The following is a 10,077-nucleotide window of genomic DNA, read 5'->3' as shown; positions in this document are numbered from 1 at the left end:
GACGGCCACGCGTGGGAGGGAAGCGGCCCTTCGGATGGGGAGGTACAAGTTACGTCTGCTCGCAATCCCGGGAGCGCTCTCCCATGTGGAAACACCGTCATGGGAACCGCACGTCCAGGGGAGGATGGGTGTGTGTAAAATAAAATAAAATTAAAAAAAAAAAAAAAATTCTATTTTCTCAACCAGTGATCAGCTTTTCTTAAACAAACCCAAGACCATCCAGACCATTTGCTACCCCAGCATTCTCCTTCCACCTCTCAGCCTCTCTGGAGAGCCGGTGTATTCTGCTCCTGCTCACTCCTTCCCGGTGAGAACCCGGACTAGCGATTCCTGCCCCCGTCCTGCCCGGTGGGAGCGCAGGAATGTGGCTGTGGAACAGTCCTGGAGCACAGACGAGCCGCGGCTGAGCATGGAGCAGCTGAAGGGCACGGCGATGGCTGCGGGGCTCGTGCCAGAGAAACCGTAAAGCTGCGGCTCACCAAAAAAACCCAAAAAAAAAATGAAAAGAAAATATAAAAAGCTCCCTGCCAGACCTTCGTAGTCAATCCCGTTTGTGTCACAGCGTGGCAGACCCCGTGCAGCTTAACAGAGCTCCTCGCCTTCAGCACGTGCTCGGACAAGTTCAAGGGTGGTCTGGTAACGACAGCTAAAGCTTGGATAAATAAAACTGTAAACACCCTGTGGCTGATGGTGATCTGTCCGTAAGCCCCTGGGTCACCTCTTTGACACTAATGGGGGATGGCGAAGGGCGCTGGTGGCCTCGGGCGGGGAATCGCAGCGAGAGGGGCTGCCGGGACAGCGATTGTCTCTGCCTCTCCTTCCTGCACCGTCAGGCTCTCACAAATGGCTGCGGGTACATATTTCATCAAAGGTTCGTTACTTCATGGTATTCACACAAAAATAAATATTTACATAAATTCCACGTATGGGGGATGCAGTGGGCAAAGCAAGCGGGGCTGTGAAGTGCTGGGGAACGCAGGAGGCTGAGCCCTGCCTGGGGGGACAGGGGACACAGAGGGGACAGGGCACTCAGCCCGGGCGCACCTCGGTCCCAGCATGGGCTTGGGTCTGACGAGCCCCTGCCCCACCTCAGCACGGACACCCCGACTGCGCCCAGGCCTGGGTCCCTTTTCTCCAAACGCTACGGGACGGGCACGGTTTGGGGAAAACCATCCCTGCACCGGTGCCCCCTTCTGCTGCCAGGCCAGGCGAGCCCGACCCCAGGAGCCACCGGCAGCTTCTGTGCCAAGACTACGAGCAGGGCAGCGGTTTTGCTTCTCTTCCAGTGTGTGGGGAGGATAATCGGGCATAAAGGCTACAGAGTGAACTGCCCGGGCCCGCTCCTGGCTGGGACCAGCCGCTGCCACCGAGCTTGAGCCCCCCCAGAGCAGCAGCCCCCGTCCGCTGGCTCCGAGGGGCCGAAAAAGAAGAAAAAAGCTGCCTCCAAAGAGAGAGACAACATCTACCTTTGCAATGAGCGTACGGGGGCTCCCACTTATCCAATCTATACGTTGTGGCGAGGCCCCTGCGCGGGCGGGGGGAGCTGGGACCCCGTCCCCGCCGCGGGGCTCCAGGGCCCCCCTTGGCTCAGCACCTCCGGCCCCAGCCAAGCCCCCGCTTTAGCAGCACTGGCAGTAACTATTGCACTGAGCAAAAGGAAGTGCATCGTTGGGGGTGGTAACGGGGCAGGATGCTCCTTGGACTACGCTTTTTCCACACTTTGGGAACTGTGGGCTTGTTCCAGGACTGGGAGCGGGGAGGATCCTGCATCCCCAAGGGGATGGTGTCAGTTCTGCTGCTGAACATCACCCGTCTGCACCAGAGCGAGGGGCTCGCCGCGCCGAGGTGGCTTTCCAGGCAGAGACCCTGCGGCTCTGGAGGGGTTTGTTCTCCCCAGGGCTGGTTTCCCAGGGACTGGGGTGAACAGCGGGGTGGGGGCGAGCTGCCGCCCAGCAGCAGGACCCCCGCGGAGCCACTGGGCCGGCCGGGGGGCTCCAGCCTCCTCGGCACGATCCCCACGTCTGCGACACTCACCAGCCCCCAGGCCCAGCTCGGCCAGTCCTGGAAGAAGCCCACGGTGGAGTGTGAGGTAGAGTACGGCTGGCGACCGCAAGACAGTGTTCCTCAGGTATTTCCTTCCTTCTCTTATCTGCAATGCCTTAGAGTGCGAGACGTCCTTCTGGCCGGAGAGGTCTGCTGAGCTTGCCGAGTCTCTTGGGAGATTCAGACCCCACTGCTGCTACGGGAGCGCTTAGAGAGAAGGTCTAAGCAGAACGACGCTCCGTCAGTCAGCTGCCACCTGCGCCCACAGGAGGCTGACGGGCCTCGGAGCCGAGGGCTGGATGGCCAACCTGCTCCCCGTGGGCCGAGGGCTCCCCAGAGAGACGGGCAGAGCTGCCTGGAAAGTAGTAGTGTAGTGATATGGAATGTGTTATTTCACAGGAATAAATTCCTCCTGATCAGACAGACAAAAAAACTGGCAATCTGTACAAACGCAAAAGAATCCATTTTCAGAAAAATAAATTACTAAGGGGAGAGGAGGGTCCATTTCTCAATAAATATGTGATTCAGCTCACCTAAGACTTGGAAATTATCTGGGGACGGGAATCTAACATTTGGGTCCACAAAGGTTATTCTAAATACATCTGCAGCCCCAAACCTCCCCAGGCTCCCTTCTGCCCGTGACAGTCCCACGTCCTCCCAGGCCGCAGGGCTGGCTCCTGCTCGGCTGGACGCGCGGGGGTCGGTACGCTGCAAAAAACGTGTCCTTGTGCCTGAAGTCCCGGGTGCTCGGAGTGTAAAAGAAAACAGGTCTTTTGGATTCCACCTTCTAAAACTACGTGTACCCGCCGCTTCCCGGGAGGACGATGGGGGTCCGGAGCAGGACACCGCTGGGAGCCTTTTTCTAGCAGGTATCAATTGTCTTCTCAACAGAGGAGCGACGCAGACACGGGGAGTCAGTTCTGCTGTAAAATGAGGTTTTCCAGTTCGTCTGCAGAGCGAAGCAGAAACGCCGCCGACTCCCGGTAGCCGGCGATGAGCTGCCGCACGGCGCTGATCTCCGTGGGGCTGAGCTGGGCAGCCGGCATCCCCCTGCTGGTGCTGTTGGAGGGGGCCGTGCTGGAGGCCCCACCTTTCATGCTGAGATCGGTCGGACCTGCCAAGGAGAAGCGAGAGGGAAGCTGAGCGGAGCAGCCTCGCCCGTGCCCATCCTGCGGCCACGAGATGCCAGCGGGAGCCACGGCTCCCAGCTAAGCGTGGGACCTGCCATGGGAGAAGCCCCGGCCAGCGTGGGCCAGTCACCACCTCTGCAACAGCCACGAGGAAAGAGACCTGAGAACCAACGTGACAACGCTGCCGTGCCGCAGCCTGGCCCACCCGCTCTGCGAAGGGACCATCCGTGGCCACGCTCTGCCCGGAGCTAAACCTGCGCCCGAGGGTACCTGCCCCAGGGACATCACCTTCCAGGTCCTGGTTCTTCCTCCGCACGGGGTATGTTTCCCTGGTTTAGAGCTGGGTAAGGACATGGTGTCCATGCCCAGCACGCTGCAGGGCCAGGCTGCAGGGCAAGGAGGAACCCTGCCCTGCCCGGGCTCTCGCACACCGCCCCGGGCACCCACCCAGCCACTGCTCGGCCTCAGTGCGGGGGCGAGATGGTCTGGGCAGGCTGCACATTTCTGGGGCTTAGTCCATAAATGAAATGAAGTCCTGCAACGTGTATGATCTGCCTGATGGGCAGGGGGAATTCTGTCTCCTAAGTCGGTCTCTGCCCCACCTCTGTCCCCTCTGCAGACCAGGACACGCAGCTGCCCCCAGCTCACAACCCCCCCGTGTCGCTACAGATCCTAAACCTGCAAAAAGGTCACAACAACCACCGAGTTCTCCCAACCCAGGGAACGCTGTCAGCCCCTGCCGTCTGCAGACACACGTGCACAACCACACACACGCGTGTGCGGCCAGTTTGGGTGGCTGCGTGTGGGAAGCCGGTACACGGCCTGAGGAGCGACCCAGCCAGGGCAAAAACTGCCTTTAGCTTTGTGTTGGACACGCGGGAGGACGGAGCAGGGACTGGGTGCTGCAGCCGTTTGCAAACCAGGACAGGAGAGTCCAGCAGCCCCCCGAGACCAGGCGGGTCCCGCTGGCGACCGACGGCAGGGAGGGGGGTGCATCACCTGGGGTGGGAAGGAAAGTGCCCAAGGAAAGCAACGCTGGAGCAGCAAACGCTGCGGGAGGAGCAGCGCCAGCAGACGACCTCCAGGCCAGGCTGCTCAGCGCTGCCGAGGGGAGGAGGCGGCTCTCACGCGAAAGCGATTTCACTGGACAGAAAAGGCAGCAGCAAAGGGAGCCCATTTCCCGGCTCACCACGGGGGAAGGAGCTGGGAGTGGGGCTGTGGGTTTGAGCAAGAACCGCCTTAGGTGGGGGATGGAGGAGAAGACACTTGTGGGCAGCAAACCCCTGCAGCCTTCTGGTCCCGGAGGGAGGAGGCGGCGCAGCTCCTCGCACGCTCCCACCTCCAAAGGGGTGGAAAAGAGCTTGGGCAACGCGGAAAAAAACAACAGCGAAGCAGAGGTTTAAAAATCCATTAGAAAGCAGCAAGTCACGGCCGCGTGCTGCTGCTGTGCGCTGCGCCCCGGGCCTGCTGCTCCTCCTGGGGCGGCTCTGCAAGGTCGCTGCCTCTCCTCGAGAAGCCAGGGCGAGAGGAGGGTGCGGGGGGGCCGGGGGTGCCTGTGCTGCTCTGGGGAGGAACACGAGCCGCCTCCGCCATGGCTGCAAGGATTAGGTCTCAGCAGCTGGAGGCCGGGGCGGGATCTTTATTCAGGGTTAAGAAGCATTAGGAAGGGATGATAAGAGTTAATCCCAGACCGGCATCTCTCAGGGCTCCGGAAATCACATCCTTCCAAATCCTCGCTCCCATCCGGGTGGGCAGGAGCCCAGAGGGCCACTGGGCAAGCGAAGGCAGCCCCGAGATTGCCAAAAGACCAGCCAAGGCCCAGCACAGGCCAGAGGGCTGCTGCTGAAGGGGAGCCTTGGCCCCATCCCACACCTCTTGCCAGGGTGCCAGGGTGGTACCAGGTACCACGGGGCCTCCCCCCGTGCCCTGCTCAGCCCCAGGCTGCTCCACTCTGTTCCCCTGCTCCGACTCGTCAGGCCTTGCCCAGGCTCTCCTGCTCCCCTGGCCGCTCTTCCCACGCAGCCCCCAGCCCCTCGTCACCCTCCCGACCTGTGGCAGGAGCTGGCTGTGCCCCGGGCGCTGCTGTGAAGCCCCCAGACTTCACCAGCCCTGTCCCCATCCCCGTCCCCGTCTCAGAGTGGCCAGCGCAGGCTGGGAAAGGAACGGCTCATACCAGCAACGAGATCAGGGCAGCGATAGGCGCACGCCCCTGTTAATAATTAATAGCTGGTGCAGATTCTCTTTTTTTCAGTGACACTCCTTCCCTCCACCAGTGCCACCCAGACCGTCCCTCCGAGTTCAGTTCAACAATTAACCACCCACTGACGAGGCGGGCTGGGCAGCCGGGCAGAGCCCTCCGGGGGCTGTGGGACAAGAGGGGCTGTCGGAGCAGCTCTGCGTGGCGGTGGGACAGACGCTGCCGTCACTGGGCTCGTCCCCAGTGACCAGCACAGGACACCAGGAGCCCACATGCTGCCCAGGCAAGGAGTGGTGATGGCTGGGTGGGCTCCCCACACCCCCGGTGCAGCACTTACCGTTGCTGTGGTTGCCGGTCTGGAGGGAGGCGGGGGGCTGCAGGCTGCCCCCCAGGGACCCGTAGCCACGGTAGCTGTAGTTCAGGCTTCCATTGATGTAGACCGGGTCTTGGGAGTACGACGAGGCTGGCAGTGAGTAGGAGGAGTGGGTGATGGCTGTGGAGTCCCTGGAGTGCTGCTTGTCCAGAGCGATCGGTTCGTCCTGCACGGGGGAAACACAGACTCACTCCAGCGAGGAGCCCGGCCGTCCTCTGCGGCCCATGGGAGGGACGGCGTGGGGACGCCTGGTTTCCCGTAGCTACAGCGTGGCCAGCCCAAACCAGTGTCCCCAGCCCTGCTGCCCTGAGTCTCAGGGCTGTCTCCTTCAGCCCACACCCGGGGCTAAACAATAACCAGCTGTTCTCTCACCCAGTGTCCCTTCCCCAGCTGAGAAAGGGAATTGGGAAAATGGGGGAGACTCATAGGTTGAAATTTAAACAGATTTAATAAAATAAGAAAACCAATATCAATGCTAATACAAAGACACAAAGTTATACTCAGCCCACAGAGTGGTGGCAAGTTCCTCCAGGGATCACAACCATCAAGGAGAAGAGACAGAGAGGAGAGCAGAGCCAAGAGCCTCCACCCTCAGCAGCTTCCCCATTTATAGTGCCCCTGAGGTTAACGTTACAGCACACACCTGGGCCAGCCTGGGGCAGCTGCCCTGGGTTTAGCTGATGGCCTCAATCACCAGCCACAGCTGGGCACACACTGAAACCACGTGGAACAGAAAAGGGAGTCTGTACATTTTATCCCCACAAAACCAGGACAAGGATGCCCCACGGGGCCCTGTTCTGCAGCCCTCTGACTTGTACAAAGGCTTTTTAAAACGTTTTGCCAAATTGCTCCAAAACTTCTCTCGTTTTTCCCTGCACACGCCTCCAGCCGCGGGCGCCGTACCTGGGAGGTCTGGTAGATCTCCAGCCGCATCCTCTTGGCCGCTTTCCGCGTTTCGCTCTCGCAGGCGGCGGCCAGGATGTTCTCCGCCATGGCCGAGGTCAGGTGCGGCGGCGTGGGCCTGGTCTGCGGGGACACAAGCAGAGAAGGTGCTCAGGGAGCTGCTGCCCCGGGCGTGGTGGCGAGCGGCAGGGCGGGGGGCGGCCGCTCACCATCTCCATCCCGTTCTTCTTCATGCGGCGGCAGGACTTGAGGTAGGTGCGGATGCGCTTGCGCGCCCGCTCCTGGAACTCGGGGAACTGCCGGCTGCAGGACTCGATGATGGCCTGGATCTTCTCCTTGGGCTGCTTGGAGATGGGAACCATCCGGTCCAGGTTCTCGTCCACGAAAAGGCGCACGAACATCTGCAAAGGAGAAGACAGATGGTGGGAACACCGAGCCGGGCGGCGGGCGGGCTCGCCCTCCCCGCAGAGCCCTCCTTACGTTGAAGGCCTTTAGCCTCTCCGGGTCCATCCCCTCAGAGTCATTTATCTTATCGTTGTCTTCATGGTCATCGTGGTCATCGTCATCTTCGTCAGCCGTGGGGGCCCTGCCGACGGTCAGGTCCTCGGGGCAGCCGCTGACCTCTGTCTTGATGGAGTCGTAGCTGCCGGAGCTGTACGGAGGGGACTGAGAGGGGACAGGGGTTACCGCGAGCAGCCCTCGCCTGCCCGCCCCTGCCCATGGGCACGAGGAAAAGCCCTCTCTCCTCGGCTCGCTGCTCCTGGCCCATCTCCTGATGTCCCCCTGCAACCCAGGGAGAGGAACCCACAGCCGGGCTCCCCCAAGCGCCAGCTCCCACCTGCTCGGGGCAAGGGGGTGACACGATGGCTTTAGGGAGCCTGTGACGGCCCCAAGTGCAGGCAACGCGGCTCTGGCCGGTGGGGGTGAGGCGAACCCACCGCAGAGCCCGGCTCTGGGGCAGCGGGGCACGGGGGATGCTCCTCAGCTCTCCCAAACCCTCCCTCCCTCCCTCTGCCAGCCGCAGCGCCCGGGCCGTACCTCTGCCGTGGTCTTCACCGCGTACTTGACCCTGCTGCGCAGCCCGTCGGCGCTGCAGCCGTCCGACGGGTAGGAAGGGGTGACGTGGGCAGGCGCGAGCTTGTCGCAGAGGTTGATGGGCTGGTCATCGGCGGAGGCGGTGAAGTCCATGGGGGCCGCAGAGCCATTGCCGTTCATCTCGGGGAAGGCGCTGTCGCCCTGCGTGCTGCTGGAGGTGGAGGGGTTCAGGGTGGAGGAGCCATTCCCGCTGCAGCTCTCTGACGAGGAGTCATCTGCAAGGAGCACCTCTGGTCACCTCCGTGGGGCCCTGGGACCACAGCCCTGAGGTGGGCGAGCGGCTCTGCCCCCGCGGTGCCAGCCTCCCCCGAGCCCTCCTGCGGGACCACCGGCACGGGCAGCGGGGATGTGCCGCTGCTCCCAAAGCCCATGCCCGGCCAGGGCTGCTCTGGGCTCACTGGGCATCGCCGGGAGCAGGGCTGGCACGGCCACGCTTCGGGCCCTGGGGTGCAGCAGCCGGAGGGACGGACACCAGTGCCTGCAGCTGCAGGGCCATCGCACAGCTCTGCTCCCTCGTCCCTCAGAGCCCGCCGGACGCTGCCGTGCCCCGCGTCCCTCCGGCAGGTGACGGTCCCCACGCCTCCGCCCAGGGCCGCGGCGCCTGGGCTTGAATAAGAACTTTGGAATTTGGTCCTTTTCGGCTTCTGTTTGCATTGTAGGGAGGAGAAAGGGGCATCGCCTCTCCCCGCCGGGTCCCTCGCCTCCCGGCACGGCCCTCCCGGCCCCGTGTGGGGCTGGGGGCGGTGGAAGCCAGGAGCTCCAGCCAGCGGCTCGGGGACAGGCTGCTGCGCAGGGTGCTGGGGCTGGGGACGGCGCACGAGGACAGGCTGGCTCGGGCACAAAAACCCCAAGTTCACGCTGCCCCAGGCTCTGCTCACTGTGGGCACACCACTGGCCTGGCTCCCCGGTACGGCCCAGCTCCTGCTCCGGCCTGGGTACATTCCCACCCCCAGGTCCTGGCACCGTCCCCTGCCCATGCACGGCTCCCGCCACGCCGGCCTCCAGCCTGGTGCTGCTCCCAAGAACAGCCCGGCCCTGCCTGTGTCCGGTGCTGCCTGCGCCCAGCCCTGCCTGCGCCCAGCCAAGGAGCCCAGCCCTGGGCCACGCACGACATTTTCAAGCCGCTCGGCCCGTTTCCCCTTCCCTCCCCCTCGCTGCAGTAAATCCTTTATTCCATGAGGTGCCTCCGCGAGAGGGAAAGGGCGAAGCACGTGGGGAGCCGCTTCCTGCGCGAGCCTGCGCCGGGCGGCGAACAAAGAAGCTGCCGGCAGCCACAAGCAGATGGCCGTCCTCGCGCGTCCCCGCGCCGCCGCGGGACAATGGGGTCGGGCTGCGGGGCGGCCCCGCACCGCGCCGACGGCTCCCGGCACGTGAGTGCCAGGTCCAAAGGTGTGCGGGCACGGGGCGGCGGGACAGTGCCCAGCTGCTGCCACCCACCCTCCTCCTCCTCCCCCCGCCAGCACCCACGGGGAGCGTCAGCGTGAGGCTGGGCGAGCGCTCCGGTGTCCCTGCAGCAGCCCAGGACTTTGTATCCCTTAAAATAAACACACTTGAGGACACTCGGGCACCCAAGCCGACCGTGGGGGCCAGCTGGGGCTGCCGCCGCGTGTCCCCAGTCGCCCTGCCACGGGGGCCAGCGCTCGCTGCCCGGCCTCGCGCCTGCGCCAAGGCTGCTCCCAGCCCCGCCAGCCCCTCCATTAAAAGGTCCCCACTGCGCTCCCCGCTCTGCAGAGCTCTCCACCTCCTTTCCCTTGCGCTGATCCACTTATTCGCCTGAGCAATGACCAGAGCTGACCTAATCCCCGGGGTGCTGTTTATGCGCCGGGTGCTCGGGGCTGGTGGCAGGCGTCACCCTCCCCGGCACGGGGCTGGCTCCGGGCAGAAGACCTTGCTCCCAGCTGGGGCCAAGAGCCGGCTCTGCGTGCCGGGGAGCGCGGGGTTCCCGGGGAGCTCAGCAGCCAGCACCGCTCTGGGGCACCCTCTGAGCCTCCCCAGGGACCAGCTCTGGTCTCCTGTCCCCGTGCCACGGTGGGCGGCTGCAGCCCGGACCGTGGCAGCGGGGCTTCTGCTGCCGGTCAGCCATACCCGGAGGGGCAGGGTGCTGGGGGCACGGCCGCCTCCTGCCCCACACACGTCTCGCTGGGGCGCACGGCCATACCCACCGCCGGCACTCTGCACCCTTGGCATGGGCACGGGAGCAGCGCCGGCTCGGCCGCAGCCCCGCGCAGCAGCGGGCAGGTGGCCGGGGGCGCGGAGGCCTCCCTGCCCCTGGGATGGCGGCCGTCCCTCCCCTGCTCCGCTCCCCCCTGCTCTACTCCCCGCGCCCAGCGAGACGG

At 63.8% G+C, this 10,077-nt stretch overlaps 1 protein-coding gene across 2 annotated transcripts in view; it reads right to left on the bottom strand.

Annotated features, from left to right (window-relative positions):
• Positions 1 to 2,040: 2,040 nt before the first annotated feature.
• NOL4L (nucleolar protein 4 like) overlaps positions 2,041 to 10,077 on the bottom strand; it is a 57,639-nt gene continuing 49,602 nt past the window's right edge. For both annotated transcript variants that reach the window (XM_068416119.1, XM_068416120.1), the window contains 6 exons: positions 7,685 to 7,956; positions 7,127 to 7,312; positions 6,856 to 7,047; positions 6,647 to 6,769; positions 5,708 to 5,909; positions 2,041 to 3,157 (listed from right to left, as the gene is read on the bottom strand). In XM_068416119.1, coding sequence (XP_068272220.1) covers positions 2,958 to 3,157; positions 5,708 to 5,909; positions 6,647 to 6,769; positions 6,856 to 7,047; positions 7,127 to 7,312; positions 7,685 to 7,956 — 1,175 coding nt within the window. In that variant the 3' untranslated portion in view covers positions 2,041 to 2,957. The remainder of the gene's footprint in view (positions 3,158 to 5,707; positions 5,910 to 6,646; positions 6,770 to 6,855; positions 7,048 to 7,126; positions 7,313 to 7,684; positions 7,957 to 10,077) is intronic.

Source organism: Nyctibius grandis, chromosome 19 (genome assembly GCF_013368605.1).
Source record: "Nyctibius grandis isolate bNycGra1 chromosome 19, bNycGra1.pri, whole genome shotgun sequence".
In the NCBI taxonomy this organism is placed as follows: Eukaryota; Metazoa; Chordata; class Aves; order Nyctibiiformes; family Nyctibiidae; genus Nyctibius; species Nyctibius grandis.
The sequence above is the reverse complement of the archived record's forward strand: the minus strand, read 5'-3'. Positions and strand labels throughout refer to the sequence as shown.